Source organism: Lissotriton vulgaris, chromosome 2_1, assembly GCF_964263255.1.
Source record: "Lissotriton vulgaris chromosome 2_1, aLisVul1.2, whole genome shotgun sequence".
NCBI lineage: Eukaryota > Metazoa > Chordata > Amphibia > Caudata > Salamandridae > Lissotriton > Lissotriton vulgaris.
The window spans coordinates 419604916-419631747 of NC_141687.1; the positions used below are offsets into that span (position 1 = coordinate 419604916).

At 48.4% G+C, this 26832-nt stretch overlaps 2 protein-coding genes across 3 annotated transcripts in view; one reads left to right on the plus strand and one right to left on the minus strand.

Moving 5' to 3' along the window:
- The window catches only part of NDUFS1 (NADH:ubiquinone oxidoreductase core subunit S1), a 657173-nt gene that overhangs the window by 210685 nt on the left and 419656 nt on the right, over positions 1-26832 (minus strand). The window lies entirely within an intron of this gene.
- LOC147730498 (uncharacterized) lies at positions 17932-19158 on the plus strand. Its single transcript, XM_086958423.1, has one exon. It carries the CDS (start codon positions 17932-17934, stop codon positions 19156-19158), a length of 1227 nt encoding a protein of 408 aa, XP_086814549.1.

The following is a 26832-nucleotide window of genomic DNA, read 5'->3' on the forward strand; positions in this document are numbered from 1 at the left end:
GGCTCCAGGGCGGCGCTGGGGATTGGCCCCGCCCCCTAGGGCCCAATATCCGCTACAGCTCCGTTCTGCCTCCCGGACCTCTCGCAGCCGTAAAAACCCTGTAATCACCCGGGTGGCATCAGGGAGAGTTGCAATGAGGATCCTGCTTCGCCCCGGATTGGTCCCGGCCACCCTCAGGGCACTTGTGTGTGGAGCGTCGCTGCCAGCCGTGGCCCCCTACGTGAGGCCAGGATCTAGCCCCGCCCACTAGGCCTGGCCCGGAGAAGGGTGACGGAGTGACGGCGGGCTGCGTCCTGCTGTGTTGGCCTCACATTTGCTTTTGTGCTGCGGCTGTGTGACCTGGCGGCAGAAGATTTGCCGCAAGAGGATTGGCCTGCTTCTACCCCTGGATGCCGTGCGGGGTGCCTCAACAAAGGGCATTAGATTGGTAGAGACATTGGGCACTGTGGCTGTCCCACCTCCTCGCATAAGTCGATACAAAGGTGCCCCCCCATACACGGCTAGCCATTAAATTTGAGGAGCGACGCTATTCTGGCTCTGCGTAGAGCCAACAAACCGCCTACTCATGCTCCAGACTGTGGCCTACAATGCCTGAACAAAGAGTCCTGGGGGGTTCCAGGTGAGGATAACTCTTCCCTACACGCCCCACTTGGGATAGCTGCCGCACTGGGTGCCTCATCCTTCGTCACTGCACTGGACTGATCTGATGTAGCTGCAGTTGCGGATGTGACCTGGTGTGTGTTGGTAAACGATTCCGTGCTGCATCTGTCACACCCTACTTTCTAGAACTATGCTGCCGGGCCCGGGGGTAGCGAGCCTCAACAATTAGCAGCATAGTGGAGGACGGCATCGGAGAAGCGTGCCTGCCCTCCTGGATTGAACCTGGGCTTTGCGTGCTGTGGACAGGGATCCGGGCGCTGCTCCACGCATAGCTGCGGTGTGGTGTGGTACATCCAGTCTAGTGCTCGTCACTATCTGCTCCATGCCGCGTGGGGGGCCGTACGAAGACTGGCACTTGGGGCACGACGGGCCTTCACCCGCAGACTCGGGCGCAGTCCGACAGAATGATGGAGACGGAGACGGCAGATCCTATGTCGCATAAGCTGGATGCGATGCTGGTGGCGGTTGAGAAGCTCTGAGAGACGATGAATCAAATTCGCACCTCTCTGAAAGGTAAAATTGATAAGGTGGCGCTTGATCTAACACTACTACATGCCGACCATCGGAAGCTTGCAGATCGTACTACTGCCGTTGAGGGGGAAATTGTGGAGGTTTCACCACGGATGTCCTCAGCTGAAAAGAACATTTGTGATCTTCTCAACCGAGTTGAATTCTTGGAAGACAGAGCGGAGGATGCCGAAGGCAGGGTCCGCCACAACAACGTACGTGTCGTGGGCCTTCCGGAGGGAGTGGAGGAGAGGAACGCAGTAAGCTATGCGGAGGATTGGATCAGGTTACTGTTACCAGGAGAGGCCTTGTCCCCACACTTTGTGGTTGGATGAGCGTAGAGGGTACCTGCCAAACCCCCACCACCAGGCTCGAAGCAAAGACTGTTTTTAATCCGCCTGTTAAATTACAGAGATAGGGATGCAATTCTTCAAGAAACGAGAAAATTGCAAGGCATACAAGTTGACAATCACAAAGTCATGATCTTCCCTGATTTCACGTTCCAAGTTCAGAAGCAACGTCACTCCTATTTAGCGGTGAAAAGACGCCTGCGACAATGTGATCTTAAATATTCGTTTTTGTTCCCTGCAAAGCGGAGGGTCGTGGCAAATGGAAAGACCCATTTCTTCACCACACTGGAGAGTGCGGAGGAATGGCTGGATTCATTCAACCCCTCGAAATCCAGCAACTGAAGGAGACTACTTTGCGACGCCACAGAAGGCGGAGGAGGTCACAGTCTTCCACCCCTCAGACACACGGCCTGATGCCGGAACTAATACTGAGTGTGCAACTTAAGGCGGTGCAGGCAGTGGCGAACATCAGCGGATCCCCGGAGGGGGACTCCGATCACCAAGGGCCGAATTGCGAAGAGGAACTATCGGATGCTTTCACTGTTTCCCAAGGCTTCTGAGAACTGCCACATGTCACTCCACAGACTTCAGATAATATTACTTGAATGTATACCTATTCTCTGTTCGCCCTTACCCCCCCTCCATCCTGAGCGACTCACAAATTCTTTGGACACGCAAGTATACAAAAGCCTACTATGCTGTATCCGCATTGAAATGACTGCACCTACTGTTTATGTATAGGTCATTGCGGGGTGGGTTCTGGATTTCTTAGCACTCTTTTCGTTAACTCTTATAAGGTCCCAAAGGCGAGACCTTTTCCTAGTCTATTTCCTGTTTTGTTCTAAAATGATACAAAAGAGGGCGATAACACCTTTAGAAAAAGAAGTTGGAGCCACCTTAATGACATGTGTAAGATAGAGGGTGCTTCTCATGTGGGCGACACTGCTGGACCGAAAGGACCAGGCGCAATGCAATTTACATGAATTTAAGACTGTGAAATTTTATAATACCAAGAGATCCATCCCAATTCAAAACCCCTGGTGGCCTATATCATTGTGGGGAATGTGAAAGATATGAGGACATTACTTCACGCCTTGAGAACCTTGTCTTCAAACATCAGGTCAGGGCCCTGGCACATTTAATTTTGTTTATGACATTACACTGTGCTTTCACTAGAAGGAGATGGGATGGCTAAGGACACGTGGCAACAAGAAGCCTGCTGGAGAAATCAGACAATCTGTGCAGCGAACCCTACCCAAGAAGGGAAGTAAGACTCTGATTCAAAATATTTGCCATAGTGCTTGTTCCTTTTGAAGTTGCCCAGGTCGGCCTGCAGCGCGAAGGCGGCCAGCAGGAAGTAGGCCTCTTCTCTGAGCACGCACTGGGACTGCAGCACTTGCTTCCTCAGGTGCCAGCAGGCGTGGAACACTCATTGGACTCAAAGACCTTCAGGCCCCCCCGTCGTGTGTGGCAGCCCGGGATGAGACAGCTTCCTGGGCACACACACAGCCACACCCGAGCACTTCACAGGTCTTTAAAAGACCATTTGCACGTTAATGAGGCCTTGCTGTTTCACCCCTTCCAAGAGCCCCTGCAGCGCCACTCTGCATGTTGCTTAAAGATTCAGCCCTCCCCCCCCGAAATTTTTTCTTAGCCCCTACCTCCGAAATGTGGCTCTAGTTGCCACTCCGGGTGGCTCTAGTCTCCCCTCTGGGTGCCAGTAATAATAGTATCTTCCTGTTCTGTCACTGGGAGGAGAAAAGAAAAAAGAAAGGTAGTTTGCGTGGATCCTTCGATGAACAAAAGTGCTTTGTGAAGGTGCAGCCAAGTAGTGAACGCTGTTTCAATTTCGCCCTTGTCAATGCACGTGCAGTTAAAAAGAACACACATCCGGCGTTTTCGAAGAAGCAAGCGGCCAACAATGTATGTGTGTTGGTAAATGTCCATGACGTGGTGCTGTCACACCATCGCACTGCTGCCACTGCCTTTGCTGTGTTTCACACCTCTACTCTATCCTGCTTTTAGTCAAAATATACTGTATGCTTTTAATTGTAGGAGCGCTACGTAAAACAGGGGGAAAACTGCAAGCTCCAGAATCCAATGCGCTGTTGGAACAAAATAGGTGGAGGTGTCACACGTGGCCTGGGTCCCCACGGTAGCTATTTACTGCAAGTGCAGTCTGTGTGCATTGATAGCAGTAATAGGCTCACACTGAGGCAGCACGAGATTTGCAGAATCAGTATATGGGAGGGGTGTTAACTTTAGATAAAGTGTATTCGATAGCTGTACAAGGCTACAGCTTAAAACAAACCAATCCTTACAGTTAGTATTAAATGTCATCAGGAAGTCGGAGCCAGCAGTAACTTAGAGCCCCAGGCACCCATATCGTGTTGCAATGCAGATGCATTTACGGTGCATGATTACTCTGTGAATGCCTTGTGGGATACGTCAGCGCAAACAAACTGCAATCGGGAGAAACCGCAGAATCCTTGTCCAGTTAATATCAATCAGGCAGTGATGCGGTTTGCAAATTGCTGCGAATGTAGGCCAAGGACGGCAAAACCCACAACCCAGCATTCTTAGCATGATAGAGAGCAGCTCCCGTCCCTCAGACTGGCAGGGGCTGCAATGTTAAAACAAGCCGGTAATGTTTGTGTAAACAAAACGTGCGAACGGGATTTGAGTGCGCGCGCGCAAGAAAGTCGAAAGTGAAAGAGATCAGAAACAGAACATTGGAGAGGCGGAGCAAGGCGCGCGCGCTTGTGCGCGTAACAACAAGCTAGTGGCCGCCTTTGGTAGCACTTTAAAAACCAGCTTTCTAAATGTCTCGCCAGATTAGCGTATGCACTGGCTCTAGCAAGACCTAAAAACGCTGGTGCACCATGATCAGAATGGTTTTGTCGAGGCGCGCTGCACTTCCCTAAATATATATGCAGATTTTTTAGAGTGCAACAGTACACCACGCAGGCCTGGCCACATTCGAGCTGCCTAGTGCTCGACTTGGCGAAAGCCTTTGACTCATTGGATTGGCCTTACCTGTTGTCTGTGCTGGGTAAATACAAACTAGGAGAACACTACTTGAATATGGTTTGCTTATTATACTAACAGCCCACTGTCTGGGTTAGTACAGACAGGTTAATTTCAGATAATATCAGAGTGAGACGGGGACACGCCAGGGATGCCCACTATCTCCGTTGCTGTTTTCCCTAGCTATGGAACACTTAGCAATATTACTCCGGAGAGACGGTGAAGAGTGGGGGATACAGATGGGAGACGGGCTACATGCCATTTCCCTATATACAGATGATCTGTTATTGTATCTTCGGGATATTACTGCAATCCCAACGTCCATAGCTGACATATTAACATCCTTTGAGGAGAAGACAGGACTCCGAGTCAATTGGGCCAAATTGGGGGTCTATTCATTCAGCGATCACACCACAGAGGTAGACATTTCTCTAAATGGCACACCCCTCACATGGTACCCTACCATGTTCAGATATCTCGGAGTATTCATATATCACAGACCTGAAGATCTAATGGAAGGTAACTTAACAAGAGTGATTTCAGCCATACGCGTTCAAACGCAATTCTGGAAGACGCTTCCGCTGAATGTATTGAGCCGCATCACCCTGTTGAAAATGATCATACTCCCCAAACTGCTCTATTATTTTTCTAATCCCCAACTATATGTTCCTCCTAAGACATTCCGAGACTTGTAATGACTATCCTGGGATTTAATATGGAATAATGGAAGACCACGGATCGCGTTATGGAAAATATATGCTCCCACAGGCCAGGGAGGGCTGTCGGTCCCAAACATGGAATTGTATTATTTAGCTGCCCAGCGCCAATGGGCGACAAAGTGGTTGAATGACATGTGCCTGGAAGACACGGCGACCATGCACCAACCCTGGTCCCATTCCCAAATTTGTCATCTGTTCCATCCCATTGCTAAACTCTTACGTCAACCGCAGATACATTTGGGATTAGCCCTTAAATGATATAAAAGAAGCTTATATCTCTCCCACACAACGCATCCATATGCCCTAATCCTACCACTGATGGGGACACTACGGGGAGACTGGGTACCACAGGGGTGGCACTCACAGCCTGGCACGCGGCAGGGCTCGAGACACTGTGCGACCTATATAGGGACGGCACATTACTAACATTTGAGAAGCTAGTCGAAGACAATGAACTCCCAGCGGGCCAATTCTTGTTGCACACCTCCCTCCTGAAAGCTCTCAAATGCCTAGGGGGGTCTGGCTATTGAGCCATTGACGCACCTGTTGGTGCAATATGTACACATAATGGGCACATGGTCACATGTGGTGTATTGGCTGGTGGAGGCACTTCTCACACACACGCTGAAGCTGATGACACGGCATAAAGACAGATGGGAGGCAGATAGAGGCCGGCCTTGGACGGACAAGGAATGAGATGCTATATTAGAGAGTGCTAAGAACATACCCAGAAACTCTAGGTTCAAGCTCATCCAAACACACATTACAAAAAGGGCATATCTCTCGCCTGACATGATCAATAGATACGTCCACATCGCCACTTCTGCATGTCCACGTTGTCAGCATGTTGATGCAGATCTGCTCCACATGCTGTGGACTTGTACATCCCTTCAGGATTACTGGCAAGAGGTAGTCGCATACCTAGCTTCATGCACAAACACGGAAATACCACGGTCATGGGAGGAGTGCCTTCTAGGGCTGTACGCCAGATCAAAAAAGAATAAAGTTACTTTGAAGTTTCAGGACCTAGGTCTCATAAATGCAAAACGTCTCATAACTAAGAAATGGAAAAATGCAGTCCCCCCCGGAGATATTTAGTTGGAGGCGTTCATTCATAGTATGGGCTTAGGCGGAAAGTAGAGCTTTGCATAGCGAGGAGATAGCTGGGCTTCGTAAGTTCCCCATTGCACAAGACTGGGACACGCTGCTGGTCGCCTTCCAGACTGGCAAGCTGACAGCAATTGATGTCGCCCCGTTAGCCAATCAGTGATAAACTCACCAGCTCCCCCACTACTCAGCTAAGGGGAGCTGACACGTCTCAGTTTGCATAGTAGTTTTATGTCGCTCTCCCTGGTCTGTCATGGATGGCTCCTAACACCCCCTTCCGTCCTTGGACACAGGGATCCTCCTCGTTGAAGGCTGCTCTGCCCAGTTGTGTAATGTGACAACTATCCATTGGGTGTGCGGATACATGGAAGTGTTCTTATAATACATATTTACATACAGTCATGCATGGTTAATACTAATTGTGTTTAGTGGATGGCAGATGCTCTTTTGATTTTTTAAGTTTTTAGCTATGTTTAGAATATTTTGGAAAATGTGCTTTATTGGTACTCACTAGAGATCAATATATGCGTTCTACCATTATTTAAGTTCTTTCTCCTATTAAACAGTGATTTGCTGATAAGACCCGACCGGCGACGCACTGGATGTACCTGGTGCCCATGCAAGCTCCTGTTAGGACTGCTTCAATAAGACGTGTTATGAGTAAGCAGTAGATTGCAATGACATTAATTGGTAATCTACGCTGTAGCTCAGCTGTGGCAATAGCATACAGATGTGCTCGTGCATATGTTCAAATATGATATAAATGTCAGTACTAGGGAATAGCATAAATGTGTTGTTTCTGTAGTGCTGTGATGGTTACAGCTATTCTGCACATGAGATTTGCATTTCTGATATCCACATCAAAAACTTTTGTATGGATCCGCGATGTCAGCCACGTAAAAAAAGTAAAATACCAATAAAGATATTTGAACAAAACACAGACTGATATAGCAAATGCAAAGTCTTGTTTGCCACTGCTTCACTACCAATGTAGGAAGCTGGCTCTCTATATAGTGTACCAAAATGAGGTGCATTGTGCAGTGAGCCCAGGTATCCCTTACCAGTGTACAAGGGCTTGCTTTTTTAAATGTTTGTATGAGGTTTTCCAATTTACATCAAAGTAAAACATACATCAATATGGCATATAGATGCACAGTACAGTCTTTGAGCATATATACTTCTAGGTGTCATGCTACTATGTAGTGTCTACAACAGGTCACAACAACATTTTGACAAGCATTTGTTAGTTAAGCACAGCACTTATCTATACTATGGGCACAGCATTGTGAAAATAATTCTGTATCTCTAGTTTACTCACAGCACGGAGTAGATAGCCAAATGAAATACACATATTGTTAGTTCCTCCCCGCCCACAGGGGCCACCTCCTAAATGTCAGGCCTGCACACCCAGGTCCAAAAGACATAGGCTCAAATCGAATGCTCCCGCAGATAATCCACCAGGGGCTCCCAAATGTCTCTGGGATGAGACAAGGCGGGCAGGAGTTCCACATAGGTCGTTAACTCGTCCTTGCAATAAATAAAATCTGTTAGCCATTCCTTGCATTTGGGGGCCCGCCCTCTACCCCATCTGCACGCAATCCTCGATTTAGCCAATGGCAGACCCATTGCTTGTATTTCAGCTGTGTAGCCCAGGAGCGCCACAGGAAGAGGTGTGTCAATCATCTTGGACAGTGCGGTGATCACCTCCCACCAATAACCATGAACCTCGCAACACTGCCATGCAAGGTGTAGAAACCCCGCAACTGCTTGCCGACATCTCTCGTATAAATCATCATCTCTCAATTTGTAAATCCTCATGTGTATAATACGTTTGATGTAGGGACTTAAAGTGTATAATTCTTAAGCGACTGCTCGCTGTGATAGCTTCCGTTTGTGTGCAGCGGTATGTCCACTGCCCGTCCGTCAAAGGCAGCTCCAGGTCATGATCCCGCGCCTCCCTAGCCCCATATTTTGGTTGTGTTTTCTCCAGCCATGCAGCTCTGTATATGCTGGGCACTGCATTTGCCGGTCCTGCCATTTTTAGTAAGGTGTGCAGTGTTTCTAGAGTGGAGGGTTCCCAACGGAAACCCGGGACACTTGCCCTCAGTTTGTGTTTCAATCTTATATATAGAAATATCTCCAGTGGAGTTTCACTGTCCCCGGTCAAGAGCTCCCGCCTCTCCCTGAACACATCCTCCCGGTAAAGGTTGCCCCAACAGTGCAGGTTTCTCCTACGGAGTATCTCATGGCATACAACCTCATGGGTGACTGGCACACAGGAGGTACGGGAGCGGCACAAGCAGGGAAAACAGTACTGGTTTGCTCACCACTCCAGCTATACACTCTCATGCGTGGTTGGTGCAGGCTACAGTGTGGTGACCTACTCCCTCTCCAGGGACACGCATTCCCAGAAAGTAGGTCGTGGGTGTAGGTGCCATGCACCCCTGCTCAATGGACAGATGTGGCATAAAAAGCGGCAGATGAAGCCAGTATCCCGCGTAGTGGGCTTGAGCTCCAAGGTATTACAGCTCCATATCTGGGGCCTCAAAACACCCACTTGATAATGATTGCATCATGGTCCGCCAACCCACTCGGGCCGTTTCCCACCCCATCCCTTCTTTGACACTTTGAGGTTGTCAAAGAAGGGATGTCCCGGCTTATAGGGTATATTGGCTAATAAATATAATAGTTTAAGTAATATGAACATTTTTCATCAGCGCCACTCTGCCAGCCAATGAGAGTGGCAGCGGGATCCATCGAGCCAGCCAGTTAGTGAATGGTTTTGACAGCAGTGTCATAATTTGCGCTGCGTGTTTCCTCTTTGTTTCTTGTTATCATCACGGCTAGATATATTATTTCCATTTCGCACCATCTCAGTGGAAATTCAGGAGTAAACTGAACAGTGTTCGCCGTGATCGGAGAGATCTGCTATTTACTTCAATCGATCCCTATCCCAGAGAAGGAACGAAATCTGATAAATTCTAGTGGGATCGGATTGAGACTAATGCACAAGTTACGTACCTTCGGTAACGATATATCTGTAAGAAACAGTAGTTAGTGTTAGATTCCTTACCTTAGAATATCCCCAGGCGTCAGACTGGATCCGGAACGTTTGTCAGCAGTACCCCTGTGCGTCGCTAGGCGTCGTCTGCGGATCCGCGTCCGTCGCCAGTGTCGTGATCGCCGGGATGACGTTGGAGTACTTAGACGCCGCCCTCGCGCGCTGATGTCAGTTCTGTACATAGCTTTCCATGCCAGGAACGCAGAGCCATGATAGAAACAGACACTGGTGCCATGAAACTAGGGCCCTGAAAGGGATGTCCTTAACCCTAGATATCGGTTCGCAGAACAGGGAGGATGGGTGGGGCGGTAAGGAATCCAACACTAACTACTGTTTCTTACAGATATATTGTTACCAAAGGTAAGTAACTTGTGCATCTGAAAGAAACAGGTTAGTATTAGATTCCTTACCTTAGAATAGATACCCCAGCAATACCAACCCCGGTGGTGGGTCTGCGAACCAAGATTACACCAGAAAGTCCTGGAGAACGGTACGGCCGAAAAAGCAATCTCTCCGGACTTGGCTGTCCAGGCAGTAGTGTCTAGCAAACGTGTGCAGCGAGGCGCACGTAGCTGCCTGGCAGATGTCCTGCAAGGTGACTCCCGAACCCAGGGCAGTAGTAGCCGACGTGGCCCGAGTGGAATGGGCACGCAGCCAAACAGGAGGCTCCTTTTTTGCCAAGGAGTAGAAAACCTTGATGCACAAAACGACCCACCGAGAGTTGGTCCGCTTGTGCACCGCCCGTCCTTTCTTTGCGCCCATGTAACCAACAAAGAGCTGGTCGTTCACATGAAACTGGCGTGTGCAGTCCAGATAGAATGAGAGCGCACCTTTTGGGTCCAGACGGTGGAGTCTCTCTTCCTCTTTCGAGGGATGCGGATAGAAGGTGGGCAAGGTGATGTACTGCCCGATATGAAAGGCTGTGACCACCTTGGGCAGGAAAGAAGGACGAGTCCTTAGAACAACCTTGTCCGGATGGACAGAGAGGAAAGGAGGTTTAGAAGATAGAGCCTGGAGCTCACTCACTCTCCTGGCAGAGGGGATGGCAACCAGGAATGCAGTCTTAAGAGTAAGAAGACGAAGAGTACAGTTATGAAGTGGCTCAAAGGGAGCGCACATCAGATATGTTAGAACAAAATTCAAGTCCCACTGAGGCATCACGAAGGGAACAGGAGGGAACATGTGCGTGATGCCTTTCAAGAATCTATTTACAACAGGGGACTTGAAAAGAGAAGGCTGATCAGGAAGCCTTAAGAAGGCTGAAATGGCCGAGAGGTAGCCCTTAAGAGTGCCCAGAGCAGAGCCCTGCTGGGCAAGAGAAAGAAGGAGGAGGAGAACCTTTGAAAGGGGGGCAAAGTGTGGATCCATAGCCTCTGCTGTGCACCATGCCACAAATTTGTTCCACCTGCAGGCGTATACCGTTTTTGTGGAGGGACACCTGGCTGCCAGAATCACATCGCAAACTTCAGGAGGCAAGTCAAATGGTCTCAACTGCCGCTGCTCAATCTCCACGCATGTAGGTGGAGACTTGACAGGTTGGGGTGGAGGACCATCCCCGGCTGCTGCGACAGAAGGTCCTCCAGAAGAGGCAGGCAAATCGGGGGATCGACTGACTTCGTGCCAAGTCCGGAGCCACAAGGATGATTTGGGCCCGGTCTCACCTGATTTTTTTCAGGACTCTGGGCAGAAGTGGTATAGGCGGAAAGGCATACAACAGACCGCAGCTCCACTCACGACGAAAAGCGTTGCCGAGAGAGTGCCGCCTTGGAAACTCCAACGTGCAGTACTGATGACATTACGCTTTCTCTTTGGAGGCAAATAGATCGAACCAAGGCTCTCCCCACTGCTAAAAGTGGCCTTGCGCCACGTCCGAGTTCAAAGGCCATTCGTGATCCATCATGCACCCGTGGCTGAGTTAGTCCGCCCTGGTGTTCAGGGAACCTGCCAGATGTTGAACCACCAGGGTGACGCCCTGGTGTTGCAGCCATTGCCAGAGGTGCAGAACCTCCTGGCAAAGGGTCCACGACCCCACCCGCCCTGTTTGTTGCAGTACCACATGGTGGTAGTGTTGTCCGTGAACACCTGCACTACACTTCCTCGGACAGAGGGAAGGAATGCCTTCAGTGCAAGTCGGATCGCCCGCAGCTCCAGAAGGTTGATATGGAGCCGGGACTCGCCGGAGACCAGAGGCCTCTGATCTCCCCTCTCTCCCATGTGGCCCCCCCCATCCCAGGAGGGTTGTATCTATCACCACTACATGCTGCGGTTGGGGTAGGGAGAGAGATCTGCCGCTGACCCAATCGCGGTTCGTGAGCCACCACTGCAACTGACTCGCAGTACCCTCCGAGATCAGGACGTGGTCGGACAGGTTGCCCTGATACTGTGCCCACTGAAACTTCAGGTCCCACAGCAGAGCCCGCATCCGCCACCGGGTGTGATGCACCAGAAGGATGTAGAGGCCACCAGCCCCAGGAGCTGCAGCGTCAACCTGACCGAGACTCGGGATAAAGGCTGAAAGATCGGAATTAGAGCCTGAATATCCCTAACCCGCTGTTCGGGGGGAAAAACCCGAAACTGCGCCGAGTCCAGAACCGCTCCGATGAAAAGGAGCTTCTGAGAGGGGCCCAGGTGTGACTTCGGCATGGTGATGGAGAACCCCAGAGAGTGCAGGAGGTCGGCCGTAGTCTGGATGTGGGAGAAGATTGTTTGGGGCGAGCCTGCCTTCAATAACCAATCGTCGGGATAGGGGAAGACTGAAACACCTGATCTGCGCAGATGAGCTACGACCACCGCCATCAACTTTCGTGAACACCCGAGGGGCGCTGGTAAGGCCAAAGGGGATCACGGTAAACTGAAAGTGCTCATGGCCTACTGTGAACCGCAGGTAGCGCCAGTGGGCCGGCAGGACGGGGATATGGAAATATGCGTCCTGCAAGTCCAATGCTACCATTCAGTCTCCTGGGTCCAGGGCAGCTAGGCCCTGAGTCAAAGTCAGCATCTTGAACTTCTCCTTCCGGAGGAAGCCGTTGTCGCTCTGTAGGTCCAAGATAGGGCGTAGGCCTCCTTTGCCCTTCTTGGGTACCAGAAAGTAGCGTGAATAACAACCCCGTCCTACTTCTGGCCCAGGAACGAGCTCGATGGCCCCCTTGGCCAAGAGGGCCGTAACTTCCTCCTGCAGAAGTTGCAAGTGATCCCCCGACATGCGGTGGCATGGCTGGAGGGGTCGCCTCGAAGGGGAGGGAGTAGCCCCTTCGGACGATTTGCAGCACCCACCTGTCCGACGTGATGGTACGCCAGTGGGGGAGGGGATGGCGGACCCTGCCCCCCACTGGCGACGAATGGGCCTGAAATGTCAGACTAGGAAGGCTTAGAGTCAGATGCTGCAGGGGCTGGTGTGGACTGACCCTGCCGGTATCCCCCGGTACCGCCACAGCGGTAACCACGTCCGCGACCGCATTGAGCCTGGGCCTGCGGCTGGCTGGACGTGTGGAGGGGCCCCTTCCTTGGCCACGAAAGGAGCAAAAAGCAGAAGTTTCCTGGTGTTGGCCTAGGCCCAAGGACTTGGCCGTAGAGCTGAAGTCCTTGAAACGCTCCAGCGCACTGTCCGCCTTGTCGCCAAAGAGGTGACGGCCATCAAGGGCATGTCCATGAGGGTGGCTTGGACATCCCCCGAAAAGTTGGCGGACCTCAGCCAGGCGTGGCGGCCAACTGCCACTGTTATTGCAATTTCCCTACCCAGCGAGTCTGTGGTGTCGAGTCCACACCGTATTGAGTAGCGTGCTGCATCCCGCCCTTCCGCCAGGGCTTGGGTGAGCTTTGCCCGGGCCTCCTCCGGGCACTGCGGCAGCACCTCCGCAACCGTATCCCACAAAGAATGGGTGTAATGGCCCAAAAGGTAGGCGGTGTTGACGCACCCCAGCCCCAAACTCGAGGAGGAGAACAGTTTCTTCCCAAACTGACCGTACATTTTGGATTCCCGATCCGGAGGAGCGGTCGGGAATGCGGTTTAGGATGTAGAGGCCTGGATCACCAGGCTCTCGGGATGAGGTGAATAGACAAAAAGCTAGGGTCGCCCGGAGCCGGGCGGTAGCGTCGGGCCACGTTCCGATCCACAAGAAGGCCTGTGGAGGGCTTGGACCAGGTGCCCAGCAGAACGACAGTGAGGGCCTCGTTAAACGGCAGTAGAGGCTCCGAGGAGCTTGCCTCTGGTTTGAGCACTTCATTGAGGTTAGTCCTCACGGACGCGACAGGGAGCTCAAGAGCCAAGGTCTTGGCCGCCCTAGTCAACACCACGCTGTAAGCAGCCCCTTCCTCCGTAGCCACACAGGGAGGAGAGACGAATCCAGTGCCGGGCGAAGTGTCCAGAACACTGGCCTCCCCTGGCTCATCTGCCCCGTCCTGGCTCAACTGGCACTGCAGTGCTAGAGGGTGCTCAGACCCCTCCCGTTCCTCCTCGTCATCCATCTCCTGATAGTCAGGGAAAAATGATGTAGCCGGGTCATAGGTAAATTGCTCACCCATCGGCGCCAGAGATGGCACCGGGCGGCGCCGGACCCGGACTGAACTGGGTACGACGTTGTCCGGGGACGGCGTCGTGGGCGACACCCTCGGGGTCGGTGCCAGCAGAAGAGTTGTAAGGTCGACTGGCGACGACCCGGATCCAGGCCCGGATCCTGTGGGCCCTGTGGCGTCGGGACCGGAGTCGATGACGGCACCGGGGCCTGAGCCGCCGGCACGCTAGGGCTCCCAGACGGACCTGCGGGGCCCGAAGGCGCCACAACAGGGTCAGACGGAGGGAAGTAAGTCACGTATCTCCTCCGGCGTTGCGTGCAGCCCAGGGACTGGCGGGTGTGGGGCTGGACACGGCGCATGCGGCTCCGGTGGAGCCACGTGGTCCGTGTCGCCCGAACCCCCGTCCGCGTCGCTCGAGCGTCAGGGGGGGGGGGGGGGAAGGGGTCGGTAGAGCGATGACATCTCTTCGACTTCTTTTTTGAATGCATCAACTTACCTGAGGACTTGGAGCTAGACGAGTGGTGGTGACTCGTCGTGCGGCGATGACTGCGGATCCGCGACCGGTCCCTCGACTTCCTCCTAGACCAGGACCTTGAGCGGCGCAGAGCCGACTGCCGGAGCTCGAGCCGCTTACGGGACCGCTCCCATCTAGCCTTCGAGGTCAAGACCCGGCAATCGGGGCACGACTTGTCGTCGTGGTCGGCCCGAGACAGTAAAGGCACCGACGGTGGGGGTCGGTCCCTGACATCAAGCGGTGACAGTCCTCGCAAGGCTTAAACCCAGGCAACCCTATCGGCACCGCGAGTCGAGGGACGACTTGAGATGTGATCAAAATAGATCAAAGAAGTTAGTCAAAAAATGACTACGAGTACTGCTCTTCCCGGATCTGCGCTTGCTGGCGCGAAAAAAAGAAGAACGCGAGAGGGCGGCGACTAAGTACTCAGACAACGTCATCCAGGCGATCACGACGCAGACAACGGATGCGGAGCCTAGCGACGCGCAGGGGTACTGCTGACGAAAACTTTCCGGATCCAGTCTGACGCCTGGGGATATTCTAAGGTAAGGAATCTAACACTAACCGTTTTCTTTCAGATATGTGGTTTGCGAGGGATATGGTTTAGTATAATCTCTATGGTGTTGCCGAATTTTGGCTGTGAGGGGTTTGATGTCAAGCGCAAAGAGTAGCAGGGATAAAGGGCAGCCCTGACATGTATCTCGCATAATGGGGGTCGGTACAGGGGCTTGCTTTAACAATCCAAAGGTGATCTATTTGGGGTAATTTCGTCGAACAGTCATAGGATATTCAGAGGAGAGTTTCTGGCATTTATTGCACACACAATCAATAAATGTGGCACACACTCATTAAGGATATCGGACACCAATTTAGAAAAATAACATCGATTTTTATATTAAATTAGACACCAAGATCTTCGAGATCATATAAGAACTTTTCAAGTTAGTGATTTTCAATAAACATCGAAAATACACCAGTCAGTTTTGAAGCATGTGCCTCAAAAGGGGTAATGTTATCCTATGGGAAAAACATACACTGCATTGGGTATTTGCAATAGTTACAAAGTTGTTCTTCTGGACTTAATGTAAGCAGGGGTCAAGGTCTGGGCGACAGAGGATGTTGAGATGCATGCTGCAATAATGCAGATGAAATCTGGGAAAGCCCCGGCGTCCAATGGTCTCCCCATAGATTTTTTATGAAACCTGCATTGATCATCTGTAAGAAACAGAATCTAATGATGGACCCTTCCTAGTGACAGCACCTGACTCACTTTCTCCCCGTGATATTCTTTGACCCCTAAGTTCTGTTTCTTACTTTAGTTCACCCTCACTAGCACTGACACACCCCATATTCAGATTATACATTTATAACTCTATTCAAGTGAGACTCCTGTAAAAAGATTGTCTCAAGTATGACCAGCTTCAAAGATAGACGCCAGGAGCTTGCCCAGGATTTATTCACACCTGGGGCCAAATCAATTGGCACAACAATCCCAAAGGAAGATGGCCTAAAAGCCAAATTCAAAAAATTGGAGAAATTAAAGATGAATGAGATGTCCCGCTGGTGGGATGGTACCACCTTGGGAAAATACTTAGAGAATGAGAAAATCCCACGAGGGTTGAGGATACTTATCTTCCCCACGTTTGAAGACCTAGACACTGACCAATTAGAAGACTGGGAAAATAACTTACGGAACGCCTCTTTCACAATGATGCGTATCCTAATAAAAAATGCTGAAAAGAAGGGAGCAAAGGCTCAGCAAGAAATAGAAGAACTGGAAAGGGAGATAGCACTGTCTGAACTAAAAGATGTGATAAAGAAAAATTATGCAATACTGGATGGTGTGCTAGAAAAACATCAGATCTACTTAAGAGACAAAAAACTGAGGAAAATTAAGAGGGACGATAAGGATTATAGTGATGGGAGGGTATACACTTTTTCCAAAAAATACGACAAGGTGAAAGTCCCGGGAGAGGGCAAAAGACAGAGAGTTGAGACCCCCGAACTGAGCTCTGCAAGCAGCATTACATCACTCTCGTCAGCCGCAAGCTCGGCTTCCATAACTGAACCAATAAGCTCCAATGCATCTGACATAAGGCCCAATAATTTTTTATTGGAGATGGAGAGGTGGAGGCTCGGGGCACGACCGGCACACAAAGAACCCCCAAGACAAGAAGGGGAGGGAGGCACTGGCAGAAACGCAAACAGAAACTCGAAAAAACCAAATCTAGAATCAGTGGAGAGAATAACAAGATCCAAAAAGAAGGGGAATCCGCAATAATAGCTAGAACTGAGAATGATAACACAGTAAGATCTATTGTTGTAAACCTATCAAAGAGAGAACTGAAGCAAGATGAGATTTCTGTCCTCAATAAGGGTTTAGGATTTTGCCCCAATCAAACGGGTGGTGATGTTGATTTATTTGTTGATCTAATGAAATTTGTTCGATTGGTTAAGCTTAAAGATCACTTTGCACGTAATCCAACTAATCATGTTTTCTTGAATAATGTCAATAATGTCACGGATTACACTGTTAATGAAATAAACACCATTCAAGCAATGATTTCTGTGGAACTCGATACATCTATTGACATTGAAAGTGTGAGAGAGGAATTGAACATTGTTGAAGATGTGTATATTGAAAGTGGATTAAAACCAAGATCCAAATTCACCCCCACAGGTACCCATCCAAATATTGAAATTTTTCACAAAAAAGTTAGCCAATCGTTCTACCAAATGCTCGAAAACCCCGCACGTGCTCCCCCTTCCAAATACAATCTCACACGTATAGAGTCATAGGCCCTAAAAAGACTCCAGTCAGATGACAATATTGTTATCCTAGAGGCGGATAAAGGGGGAAACGTAATCATCATGAATAAGGAAGATTACATGAATGAAATTTCCCGTCAACTTTCTGATTCCACCTGTTACACCAGACTCGGTTATAACCCTATTGAAGCACTCACCTCCCATATAAACATGAGACTTACAGAATGGCGGGAGATAGGCTTACTTAGTGTTGAGGAGTGTCAATACCTTACAGTAACAACCCCTTCCTTCCCTTGCATCTATATACTCCCCAAAATACATAAGGGAGGCCCTTTCCCACCAGGCTGGCCCATTATTTCCGGAGTCAACTCGCCTACGGAAAGACGGTCAGAGTACGTGGACACTTTCATCCAGCCCATGGTACAAAATCTTCCAGCTTACTTGAGGGACACTAAAGACATACTGGGCAAACTGGAGGGTTTTACTTGGACGGATACCCTTCATTTCGTCACCCTCGATGTAGTCGGGCTTTATACCTGTATCAAAAAGGAATTTGGAATAAGGGCCCTAGAAACCTTTCTGGACAAACGATCGGCAGACCACATGTCACACAATGGTGTCCTTCTTGAAATGACAGATATCATACTGTCAAAAAATTTCTTCTTGCACGACTCGACATGGTACCACCAAACGCAAGGGACGGCAATGGGATCCAAATTTGCACCCGCTTACGCCGGCCTTTTCATGGGCTGGTTTGAGCGGGAGCATGCATGGGGACGCCACGCAGCCAAATGGATGACCAACATAATTTTCTGGGGTAGGTACATTGATGATGTGATAGTTATCTGGGATGGACCTACCCCGGAACTTTTGGACTATTTTGACTACCTCAATGATAATCCGTTTAATGTCCGCTTCACGATGACACATAATCAGAAAGCAATCGACTTTCTTGATGTTAAACTCTTTGTTGAGAATAACAAGATCCAAAGCTGCACACACCGTAAGGCAACTGCCTGCAACAGTATTCTACACTATGAGAGCGCACATCCCCGACATGTAATCGAGAACATCCCTTATGGGGAAATGATCCGGATGCGCCGGAATTGTAGCACGGAGGACTCTTTCCTTCATAACACTCAAGAAACTGAAAAACGGTTCCTGGAGAGGGGCTATCCCAGAAAGACCCTTGAAAAAGCCAACAAAAAAGTTCGAAAAATAACAAGACAAACTACTCTGGCACCCAAAACTAGACCAGCAGACACCAGCAGACCCCTCTCATTTAATACACAGTACTCTGACCAAAGCAGTAAAGTTTTTAACATCTTAAGAAAACACTGGCATCTGATTGCGGACATACCAAGCCTACAGGATTCTATTACCAGGACGCCCAAAATATGCTACAGGAGGGGAAAAAACCTCCGTAACATTCTCTGCCCAAGCTACATAGAATCCAAAAAGCGGACCAATTGGCTAACCTCCCCCGCTAAAGGCTTCTTCACATGTAGTGACTGCAACATGTGTGTTCTAGGTAAAAATAGAACCAAGGAATTCTGTTTTAACACTAACAAAACCTATACCATAGATCACCTGATCAATTGCAACACCAAATATGTTGTCTATATCTTGGGGTGCGGCTGCAATAAAATCTATGTTGGAAGCACCAAGAGAGCTTTAAAGATCCGCATCCAAGAACACGTCCGTGCGAGACGTAATGGTGACATGAGGTATCCTATGACCTTCCATATGCAGGAATGCCATAAAGACACAGATAACATGTGGTTTATGGGCATTGACCATCAACCTATCCACCCAAGAGGAGGTGATAGGGAACTTGCATTAAGACAACGGGAGGCGGGCTGGATCTGTAGACTACGATGTATAGAACTTGGTCACAACACCGAAGATGAGCTACATTATTTCCTTGCTTAACCCGCTGCATCTGTTGCCCCCTATCCTGTTTGCTCATGATCACCATACAGATCACGCTTCTGCCTGTGCATCTAAACATACTGAAGGACCACATGTCCTTACACTTTTAAAGATGACTAAAACAATGATCTGCAAACCTGTATACAGGTTTCGCCCCCTGTGGTATACTTGTAAATAGCCCTCCTTGTAATTAATATGCACTCAGTTTCCCATCTTACTCATTTTGGCTGTTATCCCAAATATTTCAAATAAACCTTTATTTTACTCCTCTCTGTTCACATTTTACACACTCCTTTCTCATCACTGTCCTTTTGCATTTTGGTGCCCTGCATTGCTTTTCTCCTTCACGCTTTGGATGCTCCCTTATTATCGGGGTCACATGGCTGGACATAGGAACCTGGGCAGATATCCACATATTGGACCCTTAGCCACTCCGCTCCCTGACCTTATATTTCCTTAATCGTGATAATATTATCAAGGATTGAGGAGTTTTCATGACACGATATATGCCTCTTATTCTCACAACAATACCCGCTTATACCTTCATGAGTGAGAAGACTGGCATAGACGGCCGCCGCTCTTCCACCGTTTCCTTCATCCATTGTATAAGTCATATACTTAGAACATGCTACTTGTCCTTTTTATAACGAACTATACCCCTTGTTGTTCCACTGTCAACTAGTTCATTATCGATTTAGCCGTATCCCAGACTTGCAATATAAATACCTACTTGCCGGTCTGTACTTTAGACTTTTTATTGACTTGCCGGTCTTCCATCACCAGTGGGAACACAGGCAAAGATGGCCGCCGTAATTTTGTTGTATTTCCCACACTGTGCACATATGGCAAACGTTACTACCATACAGCCTGCCACTTTTCTTTTTTACATTAAAAACATACTTCTGGCTTAACCTATCTAAACTCGTTTACCATTTAGCATCAAGCACGTTCAACACCAATATTGCGTTTTAAACATTCAGTTACCGGTTTTTATCGTTTACATCTTTTTAATATAGGTGGCACCCTGTTAGGAATTATTAAGCATCCGACATGAAACATTTATCAATCTCGGGCGCTCTGAAGGACGGACCAGGCTAAAAACGGGCACTAGGCAATGTATGTGTGTATAATAACACGTTCTCCTTAGCCATTCCAATATGGCCGCCGCCTCCACACAGGCAGCAACCGCGCATTTTCGACACTCAGCGTCCCCGCGGGTTTGGCGCGCTACCAGCAGGTGAAGGCCCTTAGCGTTATACACCAGGCTATATAAGAGGCATTAGGCTCTGACAATGTTCGAACACGACGTCGCTGTAGGTGTTTCGGTGGGACGAGGGCAGTGGATGGGCGCCGGCTGTTTTACCAGGAACGGTAAGATTGGTTACATACTCTGTAACCTGCACAGTCCCTCTGTTATATTTCCTGTAGTAGTGGTCCCCACTTAAGGGCATTTCCTATAGCAAGCGACCACTAGGCAATGCCTTTGTTTTAAGGAGGATGGTTATCCCCTCTGTTATATTCATTGCAGTAATGGCCTCCATTCAAAGGGTCCTTCCTGTACTAAGCTTTTGTTAAGTTTTGTTCTTGTTTTCAACTAAGGGAGATATTGCCTATCTACCAAGTCTGACTTAGGGAAATTGCACTCCAGAAGAAGCTCCCTTATATTTTTGAACTTCTCATACTCATTTGTCAGAGATATTGTTAAAAACTCATGTAGAAACGGAATTTCATGGTTCATAGTAGGTGTGCTTAAGCATAAGTCAGCATCTCATCTACCTGCTCTTTATTTGGCAGGCCTGCTGGAACACAGTGCCCACACCCTCCTCCCTTGGACTTCTAGGACAACCTGTCCACTACTACTTATATTTATCATTCAGGTAAACCACATGCCAACATATCCACCTTTCTCTCTTCGTCCTTTTTTAATAATGTTTGCAATTCTCTTCACTCATTGATTTAATAAGTCTTCACGTAGGGGGTTTCCCTGCTTTCTCTCTTTTATTATCTTTCAGTATATGTTCTAAAGACAGATACAAACTAAGGTAGCAAGATCATTTACACTGCCTAGGAACCGTGTTAAGCACTGCTCTCATCGTCCATCATCAAGCTTACAGTAAGTAGATATAAGTAAAGGATCGTTAGTCCTTATGACAGGGTTCCCAACGCCCCCCCTTCGTCCACTACGAAGCCATAAACTGCTAACCATGTCACCCAATATTATTCTTTTTTATACCTCAAGACTAATATTCTCATTCTCTTGTCCCTATTAAGGACTCACACTGCTAATTTGGCATGGGAATGATCTAATACACATTCCGGTTCATACATCAAGCTTACATTGTCCGGGAAGGCGCCCCTTGGACCCCGGTTCCTTTTACGTTATTTCTACAAGCGACGGATCACATACTTAAAGGTAAATGAGTATTGAGCTTTGTAAAACTATGGTATTCCATGCTAGCAGCCTCTTCACTCTGAGGCGTAGTTGGTTCCTAATATGTCCAGCCCCCCTCCTGTAAAACATTACCGAGTCCGTAGCAGTAGTCATCCATAACAAGAAACAAGCATCCAATATGCAATTAGACAACGGTTCTTTCTCAGTCTGTACTTTCCCCGCTCCACCCTGGTTTTTCCTATCTCGGTCCTTTCCTAGGCTACTTGTACAAACATAGGCTTAGTACACACTGTATGCCTTTTTGTACATACACACCATCCGATTGATGAAAATGTCTGTTTTAAATGGAAATAGCATATGGAATCACATTTCATAAACTGTAAATAGTGTATATACATCTGTACATATCTCTGCGTCCAAATGTCATTCCCTGCTCATAGACATTGTGGGCTGACACCTTAAGGCCAATGTATGTACAAGCTCCATGTCTATCGTTGTAGTGCTTTTTAAATTGTTTCGTAATTGTCTGTTGTTGTATATATTGTTAGATTAGGTGTTGATCCTTGTATATAAAAAATTGATTGTATGTATATGTTTTTACCGACAGCCCTGAAGAAGTCCCAGCTTGGGACGAAACGCGTCGGCTGTACGTTTTACTGCAAACTGCAAATAAAGATTTAGAGAAGACTATCAACATCTTTCTGAGAAATATTTCTTCACTGTGTCCAAATACTATTTGCACTTATTGTCTTATTGTCTGTGGTGCACCTGTGCGGTTGTTTCTGCATTGATCATCTGCTCCCACTTCTCAAGAAAGTCTACATAGAGGCCCAAGTTCGATATACGACGCACTCATAACCTCCCTCCTGAAGCCAGTTAAACCACCGGACCATTGTGACTATCACCCCCTATCTCTCATCAATACTGATGCAAACATTTTCCCAAGATCCTGGCTAACCGCCTTAGCCTCCTGATGGAGAAGCTAGTTCTTCCAGACCAGGCGGGCTTCGTACCTGGCAGTGCGACTTCCCATAATCTCCATTTTACAGAATGTATATCCACAGCTGGCAATGGGGGCGGTCTTCTTAGATGCTACTAAGGCCTTCAATTCTGTGGAATGGGACTATCTGTTTGTGATCCTATAATGCATGGGACTACCCAAGGGTTTTTATCGTGGGCATGCCTTTTATACACCTCTCCAGTTGCAAAGGTACTAATCAACGGGCGCACATCCTCTCCCTTGTTTGTAACCCGGGGCACCCGCTTGGGTTGCCCACTCTCCCCTCTACTGTTTGCCCAAGCAATAGAGCCCGTCGCGGCCAAAATCAGACATCATCATCACGACAAAGCCCTGCGCTGCTTCCTCCACCCAATACTCATCTCCCTGTATGCAGATGATGTCACTTTATACGCCAGGGAACCCCAGCAAAACTTCAACCCACTGCTCCGGGAGTTCGTCCACTTTCGAAGTCTTTCCGAGATCCACATTAACTGGTCAAAATCTCAGATATTCCAGCTTACTGCATCGACGACACCGTTCCTCACAAACTTTCCCATTGAATGGTGCAATACCGAATTAAAATACCTAGGGACGAATTGATAAGGCTCAATTACGGCAGGACGTTGGAACATATCACTAACTGCATAACGAGATGTAATGCCCTCCCTCTCACAATGGCAGGACGCATCTCTCTCATAAAAATGGTGGTCCTTCCCAACCTACTTTTTCCGTTTTTAAATAGCTCTTACAACCCTGGGAAGGCTTTTTTTTCAGCATTACGCACAGAGTTGATCCGGCTCAGGTGGGGGGCAAACAACCTTGTCTCCAATGGGAAACGCTCACCCGCCCATATTCTCAAGGTGGGTTCAATATTCCTAACTTCGAATATTATCTCTGCGCTCAGGCGCATTATGCCCACTACTGGTTCCACCCCCCTGATACACGCCTCATGTTGCAACTGAACAGCGGACCCTGTCCCGCTGGAAGGGGTCATACTTAGTGCAACCATGCCGCATGGAAGCGGCTCGACATCAGTTGTCTGTACGGTGAAAGGGTGGCAACACACTGCCAGGGACTTACAGTCCCCTATGCTATACTCGCCCTTTCTCCCTCTTATCTACCACCCAGGGATGCCGGTTCTACAAGAAGGCGCCTTCAAAAAAACTAAAGCTAAACACAACATCTCCTGCTGGTGAGATCTATATCTGAAAAGCAAGTTTAGCCCACTTAAACAACTATTCTCAAAGACCCGACCTACCCCCATGGATATATTCTTATACATACGACTGAGACAGGGCCTTAAAAAAATTCACCCCTGAATACCCACTAGAACCACAGGAGGTTGCCCCCCTGCATCAATTACTACGTACTGTTACTGCCTCACACTTAGTCTCCACATTCTACCATAAGCTTATACACCGACATAACGACCACCCCCAGTGCTGCCCGGGATAAATCGGCGGCTGAGATCGGGCAGGTTATCAACGATCAACAGTGGACATATTGCTGTAATCAGACTGAACAGCCCTCGCCTAGCAGTCGCTTACCATTAATCCATTACAAATTCCTACATCGTACATATTACAACCCGGCTAAATTATACAAATATAAACTATGAGACACTGACATGTGTGATAGATGTGGGATGGGGGCAGCTGACTTCCTGCACCTTGCCTGGGAATGCAGCGCTGTCCATTCCTGTTGGCAACAGGTGAGCGAGACACTAGAGTTAATGACCTCCCTGAAACTCCAACATTATGCCCTTGACATATCGCAAATTCACCTCATTCGTTCTTCTTCTAGCTCGGAGGAGGATAGCACGTAGATGGGGCAGGGCACCCAAATTTAAGGAATCGATATGGGATATGCTCTTTTGGCAAGACCAAACATACACATATGCTGAACTCCTTCCCTCCTCTTCACTTCCTCGTGACATTTGGGACCCCCTAAAGATGTGGCTCATTGAACATCCGATTGATGACAAACAATCTGCACATCTATTCACTATTATACAATGTATACATGCCTAACTGTACGGATACGCTCCAAATGCACTTAGACCATGTTCTTCATGTGGGGTGTAGGAGTTATTGCACCCTTTCCATGCTTTTGCTCTGATAAACCGGACTAAGTACTACATCATCTTTATATTTCAATTGTGCTGCTGCACTTGTATCTACCTATGTATTGTAATTACGAGGCTGTATTGTTCGGTTTTATTTTTATTTCTTGTTTGAGAAAAACTCAATAAACAAATGTATATAAAACATTTAAAAAAGTAGGGGCCAAGGTCCTTAGAACCAGTTTCGGTTTACCTGCCCTGGTGTGTCCTAGTGCAGAGGTGCTAGTCGCAAAGTTAGCCATGAACACTACCTCTGAAGCCTATTGGAAAACCTGTAACAACAAAAAGGCTGCAAGTGGGGACTGCGGGAACAGTCCGGCAGAACTCAGAGGGGGGTTCGGTTGTTGAAGGTTTCTGGAGCAAGGGTGCACCATCGGGAGGGTTGGACTCGGGCTGTAGGTCTCGGGTGCAGAGGTGTTTTGTCTGGGGGTAGGGGTCACTTACATTGGAGGTTCACAATGTTTGGGTTGACCTGTAGATGGGGACAAAACAGGACTACTCTTGATGATGGCCTCTCTGATGCCGACGTCCCACATCAGTAGGTCTGTCTTGGCGGTGTTGGTGTAGCCCTCCAACGCTTTTGGAGGATGCACAGCTGTAGGACGAGTTGGTTCTTTGCAATTGTCAACACAGGAGCAAGCAGGCAGAGTTTGGCACCAAGGCCACAACCAGTCCCCAGTTCTTGCATTCTTTGGCTCTTCTTTGTCCTTTTTTCTTCTTTAGTCAGCCAAATCTGAGTTCCCGATTTCAGGGGGCCACCTAAACAATGAATTTAGGGGCGTTAAGGAGAGCGAAGGGTAGTAGCAAAACAGCCACTTACCTCTGGGGTCACTACACCCCCTAGATCAGCACTTCCTGTGAGGAGTGTGCATAACCCTGTCCCAGAAATCTGAATTCCACTAAAAACAAGATGGTGGTATCCTTCTTTCGTGAAGCACGTAAGTTAACCCACCTTAGAGCTGTGACTAGCCTGGCGGTGCAACATGCCTACTGCATAGCTAATTTCCTGCATGTCCTAATGCCAAATGGGCCTCAGGGCAGGCAGCGGCATCTCCCAGGTCTGAGGGTAGCCAGCGTCACATATCAATGGTGACAGAGACTTTGAACCCCCTGGCCCTTATATGCTAAATCACTAGCCATCCTGCTGACGGATGTGTGACTCCGGAGCAGGCATTGTTTCTGGCCTCCGAGAGTGTAGGCTCTCACCTGCAGGGGGGTCAGAAACCTGTGTGTGGTGGCAGGCTGGCTAATACCATTCAGACAGCACACGAGAGGACCAGTATGTGTTTAGGTGGGACCAGTAAGGTGCCCTCTAAGTGCATGTCCTAATAAATCCAATGCGGGGGATCAGAATGGATTTATTAAGACAAGGTGTTTGATACCAAACACCATAGGTTACAGTAAAGCCATCATGTAGTTAGGTAATTCATAATGAACAGTGCTCAGTACATATACTCAAGATTGCTTCCCTGTTCACTTGTACCATCTAGTAATTGATTTATAAAAAGAAGCAAAGATGCACCACCCAAGATCATTCTATCACCACAAATAAATCAATTTGTCCATATGCAGGGAACAGAAAAAGTATTCAGTGTTTCTCTTTTTTTCTTTTCTTTATTTTTTATTCTAAGAAAAACACAGCAAAGCGAACAAAAATAAAGAAAATAAAGAAAAAGAGAAACACTTAAGACTTTCTGTTCCCTGGATATGGACAAATTGATTTATTTGTGGTGATAGAATGATCTTGGGTGGTAGACCTTTGCTTCTTTTTATGAATTGTTGAAATCCCGTTGGGATCTAGTACTTTGACGGTGGGTACTATGGCAGTGTGCACAGAGCCCCCACCTTATTTAGTGGACAACTTATTAATAGAGTAGAAAAATCGGGCCAGGTGCTGCCAGCTAGGAGGTTCCGCTGTCATTGTTTGTTACTTTTTCATCTAGTAATTGATGTAGACAGCACAGGGGCATATCGGCTCATGCAGATATGTCCTCACATGTAATATAATGCACCCTGACTTAGGGCTACAAGCCCTGCTCTACGGGTGACTTACATACATTACATGCAATGACTTTGGCATGGCACACAGTGTGCCATGTCATGTTTTCACTCATGGCTTGCGCCATGACAGGCGATCTGCAATGGCAGCATGCATTACAT